Source organism: Myxine glutinosa, chromosome 2 (assembly GCF_964187855.1).
Source record: "Myxine glutinosa chromosome 2, kmMyxGlut1.1, whole genome shotgun sequence".
Taxonomy (NCBI): Eukaryota; Metazoa; Chordata; class Myxini; order Myxiniformes; family Myxinidae; genus Myxine; species Myxine glutinosa.
In genome coordinates this window covers 344,682-365,356 of record NC_136262.1, presented here as the reverse complement: position 1 = coordinate 365,356, position 20,675 = coordinate 344,682, and the positions used below count along the sequence as shown (strand labels likewise).

The window sequence follows — 20,675 nt, the reverse complement described above, 5'->3', positions numbered from 1 at the left end:
CTGGTTTATCAGGAGGATCTTCCACCATCTTGAAATCGATACTGCGTTCTTGTCAATGCCCCCTGCGTCCTGCATAACATCAGACAGGTACAATCTGGGGAAGGAACGGGTTGGTAAGCTCCGCGTGACTAATGACACTGCTGAAAGACTATTGGCCCTCATCCACGAGTTCACGGCAAAGGTGTGTACCATGCACAAGGATCAGCTCCAATACATGATACAGGTGGTGGAGTTTCATTGGCGAGCATACCCGAAGACAGCAAACAAGAAGGACCTTCTTCGCTGAAAAATGCAAAAATTCAATACATCCGTAACAAAGTGTATTCGCAAAAGGTATTTTTTATAAATATAAAACACGAATTATGTCTTAATATGCTTTAATGCTCTAAATATGAAGTGTTAAACCAGACATAGTTTTCATAGAGTTACTTCCTCTGAAAATAATCAGTACGGGGAAACCAATCCCAGAATATATGTAGTATGTCGTGTACAAACTTTGCAGTGGATGCACGACCTCTAAATAAACGGCTACTCAAATGAAAATTTGTCTGTGGTGTTTTCTCCTTCAGTGGCTTAATTGAGAAAGCGAGCAAAAGAAATGGACCACCTTCAGGTTTTTCCCTTTATGCAGTGACACACCCTATTGGGGAAGCTGTGCGGTGGATCGGACTGAGAAACTTGTAAGGATAGAGGGAACAATGAATGGAGCCAAGTACAGGCAAATCTTTGAGGAAACCTGCTTCAGAGTGGAAAATATCTGAGACTGTGGTGAAGATTCACGTTCCAACAGAACAATGACCTCAAACATACAGCCAAAGCAACACTGTAATGGCTCCAGAACAAGAAGGTGAAAGTCCTTGAGAGGTCCAGCCAAAGCCCAGACTTGAATCCCATTGAGAATCTGTGGAAAGGCTTGAAGATTGCTGTTCACCGAACGCTCCCTATCCAACTTGACAGAGCTTGAGCAAATCTGCAAGGAAGAATGGCAGAAACCCGCCAAATCCAGATGTGCAAAGCTGATACAGACATACCCACGAAGACTCAAAGCTGTAATCTCTGCCAAAGGTGCTTCTACAAAGTATTGACTCAGGGGGTTGAATACATGTGCAAATTAGATATATCTGCATTTCATTTTTAATAAACTAATGCACCCGCTCACTACGGGAGCGGCAGGGGGAGACATGTTATTATCCTTAATATTATTATGGCCAATTAATTATTACTATTACTTCATTTTGTGCGGCTAACCATTTTGTGTGGCTAACCCCCGCTCTTGCAGGGAAAATGGCCTTAAAATGCCTGTTGTTGTTGTTGTTGTATTATTACTATTACTTATGTTAGATCAGGTCATTGAAAGGATCAGAACATGCATGACATTATAACATGTTAGATCAGGTCATTGACAGGAACAGACCATGCTGATATTATAACATGTTATATCAGGTGAATGAAAGGAACAGACCATGCTGATATTATGACATGTTATATCAGGTGAATGAAAGGATCAGACCATGCTGATATTATAACATGTTATATCAGGTGAATGAAAGGATCCGACCATGCTGATATTATAACATGTTATATCAGGTGAATGAAAGGATCAGACCATGATGATATTATAACATGTTATATCAGGTGAATGAAAGGATCAGACCATGCTGATATTATAACATGTTATATCAGGTGAATGAAAGGATCAGACCATGCCACACCATTTTAAATGCCTCATAGTAACATTTGCTTCAGTGAGGATGTCGTGGTGGGGGAGGGGCCAATATCGCAATCCACAAAACCCCCTGAGGAGTGCGGATATTGTTTCATAATATTAATAATATTATGCTGTTATCATAAGTGTTGTTATTACGTTTGTAAGGAGAAGCAGCTTTGGAAAAACGCCTTGGAAGAACTCCAGGTGAGTGGCAGGAAGGGTCGTGTTGTTAACCATTTTGGGGTGATAGACTGCAGTAGATCTACGATCATGTGCGATCGCCAACGTGATAAGCATCGACTAATGTCGGGATTCCTCCAAATGTATTTCAGTTCAGTGTTAAACAGCATTATCGACTATTTAAAAAGGTAATCAAATGTGTTTGTGGTTTATGAAATTTTTACTTCCTGTAGAGGCCATTGCTCCCACGAAAACAGCACGATAAGCTATTTATACACGTTAACACGGCAGAAAAAAACCCCTTGGGGAGGTGGGATATTATTAGTATTAATATTGTTTTGTAATAACATTGATATTATGCTGTTGTTGTTAGTTTTGTAATTAGAAGCGGTCTTGTAAAAACGCCACGATAAAGCTGACTTAACATGGATATACACCTCAACACGCATCTCCATTGTCGGCAATGGTGGGGAAAACCCGCTTGGGGGAGAAAACCCCCATGGGGAGGGGGGGGGGGGCTAATGAATGCGCTACAACCTTCATTGTGCAACCCTTAGTCCACCTGTCAAGCTTTGTTGACATTGGATAAGTAACGACGGAATGTGTCGCGATCAAAAATCATGAGACATACAGACAGGCGGAAAAATGCGTATTTCCGGATGATTTGTAAAAGTTTCCAAAAACATGTTTTCACTTTGTTAGAATGGGGTATTATGTGTAGATTGGGAACAAAAAATCTCAATTGAATCCATTTTTAATTCAGGCTGTAACAACAAAATGTGAAAAAAGTCAAGAGGTGTGAGTACTTCCTGAAGATGCTGTATGTCTGCATTTTCTACACTGTGGTCTTACACAACTTGTGTGAGCAAATCATTTCATTGGCTCTTGGGAGTTAACACAAAGCCAAACCCTTACGCAGCTCACATAAAATATACTTTACCTCTGTTTAAAAAGAAGAGTTTACCTTCTGTATCGTTGACCTTTGAACTTCATTGATTCTCTTGTCTTGTGTGTTTTTCCCCTCCCTCTGTGCGATCTATGGGTTCCTTTCAGCCGTATGTGATTGACAAGGCTCCAGTCATTCGAGTCACTGAAGGACCTCTCTTTTCAGAAGTGAAAACACTCCTTCCACATGTAACTCACTCTGTTCGTGTGTACAACCTCCCAGGTAAGCTGAAGATTAATTTGTACTGTGGGAAAACAAATCCTGTTTTTTCCATCTTGACAACGCGTGCTACTTCCACCCTCACGCCATTTATCATTGCGTTTGCTGTTTGCATAACGTGCTGTTCTGCATCACATTTGTATTCATTAGCGATGCACATCCCAGCCTTGATGCAGGCCAACTTGTTGTGTACCTTCACTTTGTTTCATGTTATTCTAGTTTAAAGTAGCAACACCTTTTGTTGTGTATTTGGAGATACTTTGACTTGTTTCACTTTGGAGTAATTATTTTTTACTTTGGACCAGACACTGAAATCCTGGATCTTTCAAAGCTAACTAACTGTGCCATCAATGGCTGCACAGGACCAACATTTGATATTTCTGTGATTGGTATGAAATGCATTAACATCATTTCATAAAAACATAATCGACAATGCAAAAACATCATTTCATAAAAACAGAATTTACAACAAGTGGCTTCGGCTACGCTATTTTGGCTACGGCTTCCCCTTCGCTCCCACCTTTTGTTCATATGTGTGTTGTACCGTCCACCAAACAGTAATGACTCCATCTACATCTCGCTGTCTGAGAATATGGACCAACTTCTATCTACCCATCCCAATCTCTCTTCCTCATATGTGGTGATTTCAACTGTCACCATGCCAGTTGGCTGGGTGTGGGTACCTCTCTCACCAGCCATGGCTCTTCAGCAAAGGACTTCTGTGACTCACTGGGACTGACACAATCTGTCAATTTCCCGACCCGGATTTCAGTCAACGGAGCATCTTCTCTTCTGGACTTGGTTATGACTAACTTCCCTGAAAATATCTGCTGCTCTTCTTCTGCTCCAATCGGCTCTTCTGATCATGTGCTTGTTAAAGTGGACATCTCTCTGACCATTCTCAGAGAGCCTCCTCAGCGTCGACGAGTCTGGCATTTCACTCAGGCCAACTGGCACGGTCTTCAAGCAGCCATCAATCATCTGGACTGGTCTCCCATCTCTACTGCCTCTGACATAAATTCTTCCTGGGAATTCTTCCAAAGCAAACTGCTCTCTCTCATGCACAGATTTATCCCATCTCGTCTTCTGTTGTCATACCCTTCTTCCCGTCCATGGTACACGGAATCTTGTGGTGAGGCTATTGCCCAGAAACAACTTGCTTTCGTCTCCTGGAAAGCAAATCCAACGGAAGGAAATCTCATTTCCTTTCATAAAGCCCGAAACAAGTGTGTGTCCACCCTCAGGAGAGCCAGGAAACAATATCTCTCCGTTCTCAGGACCGAACTCTCTTATCTGTCTCCCTCTTCCAAATCCTGGTGGCGTCTGGTCAAATCTGTTTCTGGTGTTTGTCTCCCTCTTCCTCCCTCACCTCAAATGGCCACGCGGCTGACTCCGCACGTGAAAAAGCTGAATGCCTCAACTCTGTGTTTGCCTCTAAATCTTGTGTCCCAAACCCATCCCTCTCTGTACCCACCGTACCCAGTCGTACCCAGCTGCTCCTGGACTCTGTGTCCTTTCCTCCTGACAAGGTGGAAAAGTTTCTGTCAACCCTCGACTCAGATTCTGCAACTGGACCTGACGGCATCAGTCCACAGGTCCTAAAATCCTGTTCTTCCGCTCTTTCACTCCCTCTCTCTGTTCTCTTCACCCTCTCTTTTGCTCAAGGTCATCTTCCATCTGCTTGGAAATCTGCCAACATCACCGCTTTGCAGAAAAAGGTGTAAAAACAGATCCCAGCAACTACAGACCAATCAGCCTTCTCCCAATTATCAGCAAAGTCATGGAATCCATCATTGCTTCAGATATGAAATCTTTCCTCTTCTCCAATGGCTTGATCTCTGATCATCAATTTGGTTTCAGACCTGAACACTCTACTCTGGACATGCTGCTTCTGCTTTCTCAACAATGGATGGAGGTCCTCAATGCCAAACAGGAAATTAGAGCAGTCTCCCTTGACATATCACGTGCCTTCGATACGGTTTGGCTCCCCGCTCTGCTCACCAAACTCTCCTCTTTTGGTATCCATGGAAATCTCCACGCATGGCTGGCGGACTTCCTCTCTAGTCGTAGTCAACGTGTGGCCCTGAATGGGTTTCTCTCATCTCCTCTTCCTGTTCAGGCTGGAGTTCCACAAGGCAGTGTTCTGGGCCCTGTGCTTTTTCTGGTCTTCATCAATGATCTCTCTGACTCTCTTGAAAATCCTCTGTATCTCTTTGCTGATGACTCTACTCTCTGTCGCTCCATTCTTCGTCCCTCAGATCGGCAGTCTGCAGCCTCCTCACTCTCTGCAGACCTGGACAAAATCACAGACTGGGCAAACAAGTGGAACATGTCTTTCAATCCTGACAAATCTCACACTCTTACGATGTCTCTCCAAAAAGACCGACTGGACAACCCTCCAATCCACTTTCTGAATAATCCTCTCCAAGAAGTTCTGTCACTCAAGCTTTTGGGTCTCACTATCTGCCATGATCTTTCCTGGGAAAACCACATTTCAAATCTGGCCTCCAAAGCCAGTCGCCGACTGGGCATCCTCCGTCGTGCGAAGTCCTTCCTTGGCACACCTGAGCTCCTCACCACATACAAGGCTTTCATCCGCAGCTCAATGGAATACTGCTCTCCCCTATGGGCCGGTGCTCCTGCCTCACACCTAGCTCGTCTTCACGCTGTTGAAACCAAAGCATTCAGAATCATTGGAATCTCCCGCGATGAAGCTACCTCCAAGGGCCTCTCACTCACTCACCGCAGGCAGGTTGGTGGTCTTTCCGTCTTCTACCGACTCCTCTCTGGCCTTGCCCCCCCAGCTCTCTCTGGGCTCTGTCCCGCAAATATTCCTACAGGTCGCACAAGATCTGCCTGCAACCCTCTTATGGTCAAACTGCCAAAATCAAGACTCTCTGCTCACCTTCACTCCTTCATTCCTCTTTTCTCCCGCCTCTGGAACAAACTCCCTCACTCTCTTCAATCCCACTCCACCCTCCAGGTCTTTAAAACAGCTGTTCACCACCGTCTCTTATCTTCCCCCATCCAAAACCTTGATCTTTTCTACCCCCGCTAATTTCACCCCAATGCCACTTTTTTGAAATACCAACTTTTGTCCTGGAAGTCCTTGGTGTCCTTGTGTTTTATACTTCTCCCTCCCCCCCCCCCCCCCCCTTCCCACGCCTCCTCCCCCCAATCCCTCTCCCTTCCACACATCTCCCTGCTCTCAAATGTTGTGTTTGTGTGCTTCCCCTTCTCTCCCCATCTTGTTTTCCGCTCCCTCTTTTTATATATTTTGTTTGTCTGGTTGATTTGTTTGTGAAGTAAATGTAAGCTCTTTCACGAGCCTCGATTCAGTATACAAAAAAAAAAAAAAAAAAAAAAAAAAAGTGTAAAAATGGACAATGAGACAAATTGCACATAAGGGGAGCGGGTGGATTGACATTGCAAATTGTGATGAATTGCACATTATTCGACAAAATTGCTGCATGAATGATGAAGATAATGACGATGACGATGACAATGATGATGATGATGATGTTGATGATGATGATAAATACCCACCTTTAGAGGCCATTTTTCCCCGCAAAGCAGGGGTTGGCCTTTTTCGGGGACCGTGGTTGTTGTTGTTTTTTGGTCCACTTTTTGAAGCAATGTTTTACGGCCGGATGCCCTTCCTGACGCCAAACCTTTTTGCCGCCTTTAACGACAAACAGGGAATTACCAGTGAGCTGGTACTCAATTAGCCGACCTCGGAAGGATGACAGGCTGAGTCAACCCCCCTGGCGTTAATTCAGCGATTGACCGGGATTCGAACCCAGGATCCTAGGATCCTAAGCCGGCACCCTAGCCGCTAGCCCAACACCAGGGCTGATGACGATGATGACAAATAAAAAATTGATCTCATTTCGTATGGTGACAATTGTTACAAATTTTCTGTTGAGATACCCTTGCTAGAGGAGAGCATATTGTATTTGGGTCTGTTTGTCTATCAGCACAGAATATGCTCACATAGACCACAAATGCCACCTAGTGGTAGCCATGAGTACATGTTATAATAAGAATGTGAGTACATCGACAACAAACAAACACAACATGCATTTTAAGGCCATTTTCCCTGCTAGAGCGGGGGTTAGCCTTGCGGTCCCCATGACAATCTTCTCCATCTTGCCCTATTTTCTGCATCTCTCCTTGTTAACCCCCTCACCCGCATTTCTTCTTCCACCATCTTTGGCCAAGTCTTTCTCGGTCTTCCCCGTCCTCTACTTCCTTCTACATTCATTTCCATCACTCTTCTCAACCAGTCACTTTCATCCTTCCTCAACACATGACCAAACCATCTCAACCTGTTCCTCTTCACAACATCAATCACAGGCTCTATTCCCATCCTTTTTCGCAATTTATCATTTGTCTTCCTCTCTCTCAACGATACTCCGCACATACATCAAACCATTCGCATTTCCACCCTTTCCAACCTTCGTTGCTGCTCTACGTTCATTACCCATGTCTCGCTCCCATAAATCATAACACTTCTCACACATGCAGCATACACCTTTCCCTTCAGCTTCAACAACACTCCCCTCCTCATCAGCACGCCACTCAGTTCCCAAAACTTCTTCCATGCACATCTCACTCCAGCAACCGTTGCCGAGTCTGATCCACCTTCTCCACTCAGCATGTCTCCGAAGTAGCAAAATGTTTTCACACCTTCCATCTTCACGCCGTCTCCAAGATCCAACTCAACATTTCCTCCATCTGCAGCTCCCTCTGTGCAACAACAACAACAACAACAACATGGATTTTAAGGCCATTTTCCCTGCTAGAGCGGGGGTTAGCCTTGCGGTCCCCATGACAATCTTCTCCATTTTGCCCTATTTTCTGCATCTCTCCTTGTTAACCCCCTTGCCCGCATTTCTTCTTCCACCATCTTTAGCCAAGTCTTTCTCGGTCTTCCCCGTCCTCTACTTCCTTCTACATTAACTTCCATCACTCTTCTCAACCAGTCACTTTCATCCTTCCTCAACACATGACCAAACCATCTCAACCTGTTCCTCTTCACAGCATCAATCACAGGCAATATTCCCATCATCTTTCACAATTCATCATTTGGCTTCCTCTCTCTCAACGATACTCCGCACATCCATCGAACCATTCGCATTTCCACCCTTTCCAGCCTTCGTTGCTGCTCTACGTTCATTACCCATGTCTCGCTCCCATAAATCATAACACTTCTCACACATGCAGCATACACCTTTCCCTTCAGCTTCAGCGACACTCTCCTCCTCATCAGCACGCCACTCAGTTCCCGAAACCTCTTCCATGCACATCTCACTTGAGCAACTGTTGCCGAGTCTGATCCACCTTCTCCATTCAGCATGTCTCCGAGGCAGCAAAATGTTTTCACACCTTCCAGCTTCACGCCATCTCCAAGATCCAACTCAACATTTCCTCCATCTGCAGCTCCCTCTGTGCAAACCTTACATTTGAATGTAGCTGCCACACTGGTAAATGACCCTCTCAGACCACTACATTTTTGATGAACCCACTCAGCGCACATTAATACATTGAATGGAGTTCACTCCGACACCCTTCCTGCACACAGCACACGGCCACTTCCCAGTTCTTTCCACCTCACCACATGCTTTACCACTTGCCATCACCTTTGTCTTTCCGATATTCACCTTCAGACCTTTTGTCTCCATACATTCCTTCCACTTGTTCATCTTTTCCTTCAGTCCATCCATACTTTCCGCAATCAACATCAGATCATCTGCAGACAACAACTCCCACGGTAAACCCTCCTTTACGTTCTGAGCCAGCACCTCCATCACAGCTACAAATAGTAGTGGACTTAGTACCGACCCCGCTGCACTCCCACCTTCACCTCAAACTCACCACTGTTCCCGTCCTTCGTCCTTACAGCTGTGCGCGCTCTTTTGTACATTGCCATCACTACTCTGATCAACCATTCCTCCACTCCTAACTTCCTCAATGCCCATGTCAATACTTTGCGTGGAACCCTATCGAATGCTTTCTCCAGATCAACAAACCCAAAAAACAACTTCTTCCTCTTCTCCATGTACTTCTCCTACAACTGCCTCACAATGAAAAGCGCATCTGTCGTTCCTCTTCCTGGCATAAATCCAAACTGCATTTCGTCGATCTTCACTTTCTTCCTTATCCTCCTCTCCAACACCCTTTCCAATACCTTCATTCCATGCTCCAATAACTTTATCGCTCGGTACGAGCCACACTCCAGAGGGTCACCTTTCCCCTTGTATCGATGGACGAGGGTACTCAGTTCCCAATCCACTGGAATGCGGCCTTCTTTCACCACCAGATTACAGATCTCTGTCATTCTCTTCACTCCCCAACTTCCTGCTGCCTTCAACATATCTCCCACAACTCCCGTCGGCCCTCCCGCTTTTCCACTCTTCATTGCTTTTATCGCTTCCTCAACTTCCTTCTCAGTTATCTTCTCTGCCGGTCCTAAAACTGGGTTACTCTCTATGTTGCCATCCCATTCATTCTCTGTATTCAACAGCATTTCCATATATCTTTTCCATCTTCCTTTAATTCCATCTGGGTCGACAACGATTTCTCCCACTTCATCCTTCAAGCAACTCACCCCCATCACGTCACACCTCTCTTTCGCTATGTGCTTTGCAATCCTGAATACTGCTTTCTGACCCTCTTCCGAATCCAAGCGTTCTCCGAACATTTTCCTACATGCCTCCTGCGCCTTTGCTACCTCTTTCTTTGCAGCCTTCCTGGCTGCCTTATAACTTTCATGCTCTGCTGTTTCTGCTCCCGTACCCTTCGCCTTCTGCCACTCCTTGAACTTCTTCCTCTTCTCGTCAATCCTCTTTCCAACTTCAACATCCCACCACAATGTTTCCGAGTGCCTCGGTGGTCCTTTTGTCCATCCACATACCTCACCAACGGCTCCCAACAGACTAGCTTTCATTGACATCCAACCACTTTCAAGCTCAACCACATCATCCTCTACCCTTCTCAGCCTCTCTTATAATGCCTCCCTTACTGTCACCTCTTTCAACCTCCACACCTTCATTCTCGGTTGGTACTTCACCCGCCGAGCTCTCCTCGCACCTTTCACCCTTATGTCGCAGACAACCATGTGGTGCCGTGAAACAGCCTCCTCCCCCAGGATCACCTTTGTGTCCCGGAGGTGCCCCCTATCTCGCCTACGCACCATCAGGTCGTCAACGGTTGTCGTCGGCCCACCTGACGTGTATGTAACAAGCTTATTATCCTCTTTCTGGAACTGAGTATTACAAATCAACAAATCAGCTCCATCAGCAAACTCCAAAATCCTTTCACCTTCTCCATTTCTCACACCATAGCCATAACCCCCATGAACTCCCTCAAAACCATCCATACTCCTTCCCACATGTCCATTCACGTCTCCTCCCACCACAACAACTTCCTCATCTTTCACGTTTTCCATCAGCTTCTCTATCGCACACCAGAACTTGTACTTCGCTTCATCGCTTCGACCAACCTGCGGAGCATATCCCGAGATGACGTTCACCAAGAGCTTTCCAATCATCATTTTCACCATCATCAACCTATCACTCACTCTAGTCACACTCACCACACTGTCTACAAACTCCTCAGAAAACAGGACACCAACACCATTCACGCCCTCCGGGCACCCTTGCCGCACAAACTTGTATTTCTGTCCCTGCCTACCCTTCACCATTCTCACACCACTTCCCTTCCATCTTGTCTCTTGCACACAACATATGTCCACAGTTCTTCTGACCAATACTTCCACCACTTCTCCTGATCTCCCTGTCATTGTCCCCACATCCATGTCCCAAACCTCAGAAACCGATCTCCACTTCGGGCTGTACACTGCCCATATGTAGTTGTGATTGTCATGGTTCTCTTTTTGAGGCAATGTTTTTATGGCCGGATGCCCTTCCTGACGCCAACCCTCTTAGTCGTCTCTTACGACACGCAGGGATACGGTGTACCTATTCTAATCCAGGGTACACACTGGGAAACGTTTAAAGCATGGAAATTCTGGGGGGGAGGGGGGTTAGGGTTAGGGTTAGGGTTAGCCCGGTCAGCACCACGCCACATTTGCCCGGTCAGCACCACGGCGGCCCGGTCAGCACCACACCTTTGGAAAGGATTTCGATGCACGTCGACCCGGACATTCAAGGACATCAGCACGTCATCCGAAAACAGCTCCGGTTGGTGCGAACCACTCGGTCAATGGCGCGAACCAGGTCCTGACATGCTCTTGCTCGCTTGGCCCCGATGAAGGCCTCCCTGGGTGTTCTCCAAACAGGTGCAGAATCGCCCAAGCCGCGCTGGATTTCGGTGGCGGAAAGCAGCCACGAAGCGACGATATTCGGTCGGGCTTTTCGTTGAATCTATGCTGCTGAATATCACACACGTCGGTCCAGAGCCTGGCGCGAAGTCCAAGGACATCAGCACGTCATCCGAAAACAGCTCCAAAAAACTCTTCCCTCCGAGTTGCTCTTCGTGTGGTCGATATATAGATGTATATACTGTATGTACGATATATATGTACATCGACAAGTACATCTATAAAGTGTTGTTACGTTTGTAGGAGGTAGGCAGTGATTACTTTAGTCCAGGAAGAATGTGTAGGTAATATGCTGTGAATGTCGTGTAGGTATCTTGATGTAAAAATTTTCGTTTTTGACAAAATGACGGAAAAACTTGAACAACGCTACTGCATCAAATTTTGTGTTTTTGGCCTCGGGGATGTTGGATGCTTCCATTGTGATGACTGCAACTTGGTTTCTGGGTCGTACCCATAAACCCAGGACTCATCGCCAGTGAACACTGTGTTGAGGAAGCTGGGATCGCTGTTCACAGTCTCCAGCATGTCCTGTGCGATCTCCAAACGGAGTTGCTTCTGCTCAGTCGTTAGCAGCTTTGGTACGAATTTCGCTGAAATTCTCCTGAAGCCCAAATCCTCCTTCATAATGGAATGAACGGTGTTGAATCTTGCGGATCGTTTCCACTTGGGAATCGCCAAGCTTTACACAAAATTTGATGCAGTAGCGTTGTTCAAGTTTTTCCGTCATTTTGTCAAAAACGAAAATCCGACGGCGCTCACTTACATGTCCTCACTCATCAGCGGTCTGCCGTCGAATGACAGCTTCTGCAGGCGGGAAAAAATTCACGCGTGTGCATTAGGATCGCCTACATACGTGCACCAATCAACGCCTCCCTAGTTTCTTTTTTTTACGCACGAAAAATAAAGGTCGGATACTTTTTGAACACAGTAGTATGTGCAATTAGAATGTGAATATACCGATAAAGTATGTACAATTAGAATGTGAATATATGTGAAATGTGAAATGTGAAATGTGAAAAATCTGACAGTCAGTCATGGCTGTTGTCTACCGCCCTCCCAAACCACACCCATCATTCCTGTCTGACTTCTCCTACTTTCTGACCCAGCTATGTTCCCTCTCCCCCTCAATCCTCCTCCTTGGTGATTTCAATATCCACATGGACTCCACTGACTCCACGCTAACCACTGACTTCACTGATTTACTCACCTGCTTTAACCTCACTCAACATGTCAACTTTCCTACCCATAACCGTGGTCACATTTTGGACCTTGTCTGCTCTACTGGACTAATTTTGCACCATCTCTCTGGCTCCGACCTCACTCTCTCTGACCACCTAGCCATCACTCTGACCATCAACATCCCCACCCCAGCACCAAGGCATTATCGCACTATCAACTTCCGTAAGCTAAACGCTCTTTCACCTACCTCATTCTCATCGACCCTCTCTGAAAAAATGTCCACTTCTCCCTTCGTTGACCTCCACACCCCTTCTGACCTCACTGACTACTACAACCACACTCTCTCCTCCTGCCTTGACCAACTTGCGCCTATAAAAACCAAAACAGTTTCTTTCACCCATTCTGCTCCCTGGTTTACCCCTGAACTCCGCCTGATGAAAACTCGTGCTCGCCAACTTGAAGGACTCCGCAATAAAACAGGTCTCACAGTTCACTCCCAGGCCTACAAGGACCACATACAACACTATAAAGATGCCCTCTCCTGCGCCCGCTCCGCCTACTACTCTCAAAATATCCACTCTGGCTCCGGAAACCCAAAAGCACTCTTCTCTACAATAAACAAACTCCTCAGCCCCCTGAACACCACCACCCAGTCATTCACAATAGACAACTGCATCTCCTTCCTTTCATTCTTCCGACGCAAAATTGAAAACATCTACAACAGCTTGACCACCGCCGCACCCGCTCCCCCTCAAACCACCTGCCCCCCCTTATCCTGCCATCCCCTGTCTCAATTCTCCCCAGTCTCCCCTACTGACCTCTCTGAACTCCTCATCGGAATGAAAACTGCCACCTGCACTCTTGACCCCAGCCCCTCCAGCTTTGTCAAGGCCTCCCTTCCTGCTCTCTCTCCACTTATCATTGCAACAATAAACTCCTCCCTGTCTACAGGCATCGTCCCACCATCCCTCAAAATTGCTGCTGTTACCCCCATTCTGAAAAAACCTGGACTAAACCCTGACACCCTAAATAACTTCAGACCCATCTCCAACCTACCCTTTCTGTCAAAGGTTTTGGAACGCGCTGTAGCCACTCAACTCAAACATCACCTCTCTGCCAATAACCTGTATGAAACATTCCAATCCGGATTCCGCTCCAACCACAGTACTGAAATTGCTCTCCTCAAAATCACCAACGACCTTCTCCTCTCCTCTGATGCTGGCAACCTCAACATTCTCATCCTCCTCGACCTCAGCGCCGCCTTTGACACCATCGATCACACCATCCTCCTCACCCGACTTGAAACCACCTTTAACATTACCGGCACTGCCCTCTCTTGGATTAAATCATACCTCTCTGACAGACGTCAGTTCATCTCCATCAATAACTGCAAATCCCCCACTGCTCCCCTCCCCCAAGGTGTCCCCCAAGGTTCAGTTCTTGGCCCCCTCCTCTTCATCCTTTACCTGTCCCCCCTCGGTCACTTAATCCGCCGTCATGGTCTCCAATTCCACTGCTTCGCCGATGACATCCAGCTTTTCATCTCCACCAAGTCCATCTCCACCGCCACCCACTCTATCCTGACAAACTGCATCACTGAAATAAAATCCTGGCTTCAAATCAACTTCCTCAAACTTAACTGTGATAAATCTGAAATAATCATCATTGGCCCAAAAACGCTCACCAAGTCCACCCATAACTTTGCCCTCAACATCGACGGTTTCCCAGTATCCACCTCCCCTCACATCCGGAATCTTGGCATCATCTTTGACCAAACCCTCTCCTTCGACAAATACACTAAACAGATCACAAAGACAGCCTTCTTTCACCTGAAAAACATCGCCCGTCTCCGTCCATCCCTCTCCTCCTTGGCTGCAGAAACCCTCATCCACGCCTTCATCACTTCCCGTCTGGACTACTGCAATAGCCTCCTTTATGGTTCACCCTCAACAATCACCAATAAACTCCAATACATTCAGAACTCCGCTGCCCGTCTACTCACCCATTCCCGGACCCGTGACCACATCACCCCCGTCCTTTACAAGCTTCACTGGCTCCCCATCTCCCAGAGAATCCAGTACAAAATCCTCCTCTTGACCTACAAAGCCCTCCATAACCTGGCCCCATCCTACCTGGCTGACCTCCTCTCCAGACACACTCCCACCCGCAACCTCCGCTCTGCTGGTACCAACCTCCTGACCCCCCCCCCCCCATCCGGACCAAATTTAGATCCTGGGGGGACAGGGCCTTCTCCATCGCTGCTCCCACCCTCTGGAACTCACTACCTCACACCATCAGAGACTCCTCCTCACTCACCACATTCAAAACATCACTCAAGACCCACCTGTTCAACACTGCATTCAACATTTAACCCACAGCATCTAACCCCTGACTATCTCCTCTCCTTCTCCCTCCTTTGTGCTTTGAATATTTCCCTATTGATTCTTCTTTTTTTGCAATTGTTTTTATGTTTTGCTATGCATTATGTTTTGCACTCTGTCAAAGCGTCTTTGGGCTTCCTGAAAAGCGCTATATAAAATAAATGCATTATTATTATTATTATACCGATAAAGTATGTACAATTAGAATGTGAATATACCGATAAAGTATGTACAATTAGAATGTGAATATACCGATAAAGTATATACAATTAGAATGTGAATATATCTGTAAAATATGTACAATTAGAATGTGAATACATCTATAAAGTATGTACAATTAGAATGTGAATATATCTATAAAGTATGTACCATTAGAATGTGAATATATCGACAAAGTATGTACAATTAGAATGTGAATATATCGATAAAGTATGTACAATTAGAATGTGAATATATCTGTAAAATATGTACAATTAGAATGTGAATATATCTGTAAAATATGTACAATTAGAATGTGAATATATCGATAAAGTATGTAGAATTAGAATGTGAATATACCTATAAAGTATGTACAATTAGAATGTGAATATATCTGCACAATATGTACAATTAGAATGTGAATATATCCATAAAGTATGTACCATTAGAATGTGAATATATCGATAAAGTATGTACAATTAGAATGTGAATACATCTATAAAGTATGTACAATTAGAATGTGATTATATCTGTAAAATATGTACAATTAGAATGTGAATATATCTGTAAAATATGTACAATTAGAATGTGAATGTATCTGTAAAATATGCACAATTAGAATGTGAATATATCTGTAAAATATGTACAATTAGAATGTGAATACATCTATAAAGTATGTACCATTAGAATGTGAATATATCTATAAAGTATGTACAATTAGAATGTGAATCCATCTATAAAGTATGTACAATTAGAATGTGAATATATCTATAAAGTATGTACCATTAGAATGTGAATATATCGATAAAGTATGTACAATTAGAATGTGAATCCATCTATAAAGTATGTACTATTATAATGTGAATATATCTATAAAGTAGGAACCATTAGAATGTGAATATATCGATAAAGTATGTACAATTAGAATGTGAATATATCTATAAAGTATGTACTATTAGAATGTGAATATATCTATGAAGTATGTACAATTTGAATGTGAATATATCTATAAAGTATGTACCATTAGAATGTGAATATATCGATAAAGTATGTACATTTAGAATGTGAATATATCTGTAAAGTATGTACCATTAGAATGTGAATATATCGATAAAGTATGTACAATTAGAATGTGACTATATCGATAAAGTATGTACAATTAGAATGTGAATATACCTATAAAGTATGTGCCATTAGAATGTGAATATATCGGTAAAGTATGTACAATTAGAGTGTGAATATATCGATAAAGTATGTACAATTAGAATGTGAATATACCTATAAAGTATGTACAATTAGAATGTGAATATATCGATAAAGTATGTACAATTAGAATGTGAATACATCTATAAAGTATGTGCAATTACAATGTGAATATACCTATAAAGTATGTGCAATTATAATGTGAATATATCTATAAAGTAAGTACAATTAGAATGTGAATCCATCCATAAAGTATGTACAATTGGAATGTGAATATGTCTATAAAGTATGTACAATTAGAATGTGACTATATAGATAAAATATGTACAATTAGAATGTGAATATATCTGTAAAATATGTACAATTAGAATGTGAATACATCTATAAAGTATGTGCAATTAGAATGTGAATACATCTATAAAGTATGTGCAATTAGAATGTGAATATACCTATAAAGTATGTGCCATTAGAATGTGAATATATCTATAAAGTAAGTACAATTAGAATGTGAATCCATCTATAAAGTATGTACAATTGGAATGTGAACGTCTATAAAGTATGTACAATTAGAATGTGAATATATCTAGAAAGTATGTACAATTAGAATGTGAATCCATCCATAAATTATGTACAATTAGAATGTGAATATGTCTATAAAGTATTGTTGCGGATCCCTGGCCTGTCGACGTTCTAAGGGTGGGGTTAAGACCCAGTTTCCCCACAGACACCGGTTCCATGGGCCTTCGGCCACGACGAAGCTCGCGGTCGGTGGGTCGCCTAGCAACTTCAATTGCCAATCTTCCGACCACGGGTGAAAGGTTATCGGTCACGACCCGAATACCTTCGAAACCGCGTGGCCGGGAAGACCAGGAATTGAACCCTCTCGTGATTCCACACCTTATTGCAATCGAGTGCGCCGAGCGGTTGCACAGTGTAAATCGCGTTTTTATACTGCATAATCTACGGACTTAATTGAGCAGTCAAATTCGGTTTGAACGATTCTGGGCCAATGGACAAAAGGACGTACATGAGCAGGTTGAAAGGAAACGAAATGTGCACGCCTTTTATTTGCAATGGCACAGAAAAAAAAGGATGAGAAGGAGACTTAACAATCCTTACCTATCCTAATCCCAACAGAAGCGCCTTGCTCACTCACACAGGGAATGAATCACACCGGTTAGCTCGTACCGAGAGACGTGCTGACGCTTACTTGGGTCCACCAGCTCCCGCGCGCAGCGCACGGGCCGATCAGGATGCGCAGGTTGAAGGAAGGTCCGAAGGACGAACCACCGCTTCAAAGTCAGCACGGACAGCGATCCAACTCGAGGAACGATTCAGCACGGATGACGACCCAGCTTGGATGAAGAACCAGTACGGGGAACGAAGGAGAAGCGCAGCATGGACGAACCAGCATGTAGGACAGCCAGCTTTAAGGACCAACGACGAGAGAGAGCCCGCAGTGCGATGGGCACGGGTTTTATCGGGTGGAAACCTCTTCTAGAATGTTCCACGGCCTCCCATTGGCTGAGGTTGGTGACGTGCGGTCGTTCAGCCCTACCCCCTCCGGGAAGGTTCCGCAACCTACCATTGGTCGCTTGCTGGTGACGTGTCCATCACCTATCATTGGCCGCCTGCTGGTTACGTGTCCACGACCTATCATTGGTCGCTTGTTGGTCACGTGGACTGTTCTTTTAGCCACGCCTCCCTGCACATGAACCAACGTCTTCGTTCAACGACACAGAGGTTTGAAATCCTGCCTAAACTCAATGCATATCTGCATTAATTACTACACCATGGGAAGGGAGCTTATCTTTACATTTAATAAGAAATAACTGACTAATGCAGGCTACATGTTGTCGTGTAATTAACTAGAGGTGGGGTGTCCTTTATTGCAAAACTGTAACACTGCCCCCCTCCTCTCACCCAGACTCAACCCGAGTCGTCCACATGAGGAGCGACTGGGGGAGTTGGACATTCATTTAACATTACCATTAGTGTGACACATAGATGTGATTCCCCTAACATTTTAAACTCGAACCGCAATGTGTGCGACAATTTAAACTAAATATGTCCCTCATAATGCGTTGAGAAGCTACCTAACATCTTCACACCCACAACCTTATACTGTTCGCATATTGCCGGAATTTTGAGGGTTTGCGGCCGCCACATGGCCAGCTGTTGTCGATGCTCAGGGTCCAGGAAGGCCTGTATAAAGTGGTCCAGCACCAAGCTTTCCTGGGAGGCCGCTGCCATGTCCGCATGCGCTATCCCCACTGCGCGGCGAATGTCGTAAACCAACTCCCCTATGGTCTCTTGGGGTTTTCGTTTTCGAACCGTGAGTTGAGCTTTAACAAGCTCGCTCTGTTGTTCCACACCAAATCAATTTATTAGGGCCGAACGGAGATCTGACAGGGTGATAGCACCCGGTGGTAGAGCAGTCAAGACCTCCACCGCCGCGCTGCACAGTGCTGCCACAAGGTGTATCCCACCTTCGTCCGGTCCCCAACCTTTACCTCTACACACATGGTCGAACTGGGCCAAATATGCCCGCAGATCGCTCTTGCCATCGTACGGCACTAGCGACACCGTGCGGATGCCGGAGGTACGAATACGGCCCTTCCGGGACCGACGCAGAGCCGAACGCTTCAGGTCCCCACGGTGCACCACTTATTTGGGGCTCGCATCCCCTATCCCGTCCCAGTGACCACTACCCCGGTCGCTGTCGATGCCTGAGTCGTCTGATTACACCTCGCTCCCCATTCCGTACTCGCGCACACCGAGGCCCTCCTATGGTGAAAATTTCATGTCAATCGGACCAACGGTTGCCGAGAAAATGAATTTTTAAAATGCAGACACGGCACACATGTACGTACGTACGTACATGCGTAACCCCGCTTTTCACTTCGCGAGCGCAGGGTAATCATATTTAGAATGCGTTCATAGAATATGCCCTGTGTAAAGCAAGCCATAAAAGATGCATCATTTAAACTTATCAGCTCAAATTCAGTCAAAAGTAAAAGGCAATCACCTCACACTCAAGCCAACCTTCTTATAGGCACGTCTTACCGCTAGAGAGGGAATTACAACGGATCTTCGCCTTTATTTCATCACACACACTCACTCTCTCCCTCTCCCTCCCTCTCTCTCTCTCTTTCCCTCTCCTTCTCCCTCTCTCTCCCTCTCCTTCTCTCCCTCTCTCTCCCTCTCTCCCCCTATCCCTCCCCCTATCCCTCTCCCTCTCTCACCCTCTCCCTCTCTCTCCCTCTGTCTCCCTCTCTCCCCCTATCCCCCCCCCTATCCCTCTCCCTCTCTCACCCTCTCTCCTTTCCTCCCTCTCCCTCCCCCCCCCCCCCTCTTTCTCTTTCTCTTTTAAAGGATCAGACAGCAAACCCTCCCATCAACTTTCTTCGAAACCCTCTGAAAGATTTTCAGTCACTGAAACTCTTGGGTCTTGCTCTCAGTCACAATCTTTCTTGGGAAAACCACATTTCAAAGTTTACCTCCAAAGTCAGTCGCCGAGTGGGCATCCTCCATCGTGCAAAGTCCTTCCTTGGTACACCTGAACTCCTATTCACCAACAAAGCTTTCTTCCTCTGTTGGATGGAATAATGCTCTCCCCTTTAGGCTGGGACCCCTGCCTCGGACCTTGCTCAGCTTTATACTCTGGAAACCAAAGCCTTCAAGACCAACGGAATCTCTCACGATGAAGCTGAACGCCGATCACCTTGCCATCACCTTGCCATCGCCGACACACCTCATTTCTGGTCTGTCCCCCTCTGCCCTTTCAGTGCTTTGTTCCCCCGAGGTATCTGCATGGTGCACGCCGTCCACGAGCAACCCCCTCCCCGTGAAACTCCCAAAATCCAGGATCAGTGCTCACTGCTCACTTCGGCTAATTTGTTCCTTTTTTTCCCCCTCCGCATGTGGAACAAACTTCCACATTCTCTTTTGTCTCATTCTTCTCTCCAGGTCTTGAAGACAACCCTCACAAACTTTTCTTCTATATCCATCTTATCCACCCCCTGCATTCGTCCCTATCCCTCAACCTTACCCGCTCATCCCTTGTTGTCCATGTCAGTTTATTTTTCCCTCGGCCTTGCTGTTGGCACTTCCACCTTCTCTTTCTGTTGTTCCGAAACTTATGTTATGGCCTGATCCGTTCTGTGTTGTATCTCTCTCACGATCCTTAACGCTATATAATAATAATTCATTAACACTCACAAAAATTGTTGAAAACTTTCATATGCCATTAACAGTTTGTTTCAATCATGTGTAAATCAAAAGTTATAAAAAGTCAAAGTTGCACAAGGACTATAT

At 45.2% G+C, this 20,675-nt stretch overlaps 1 protein-coding gene across 1 annotated transcript in view; it reads left to right on the top strand.

Annotated features, from left to right (window-relative positions):
- The window catches only part of MAN2A2 (mannosidase alpha class 2A member 2), a 421,122-nt gene that overhangs the window by 318,322 nt on the left and 82,125 nt on the right, over positions 1 to 20,675 (top strand). Inside the window, exon 16 of the mRNA XM_068108861.2 lies at positions 2,942 to 3,056. Within this exon, the coding sequence (XP_067964962.2) occupies positions 2,942 to 3,056 (115 nt within the window). The remainder of the gene's footprint in view (positions 1 to 2,941; positions 3,057 to 20,675) is intronic.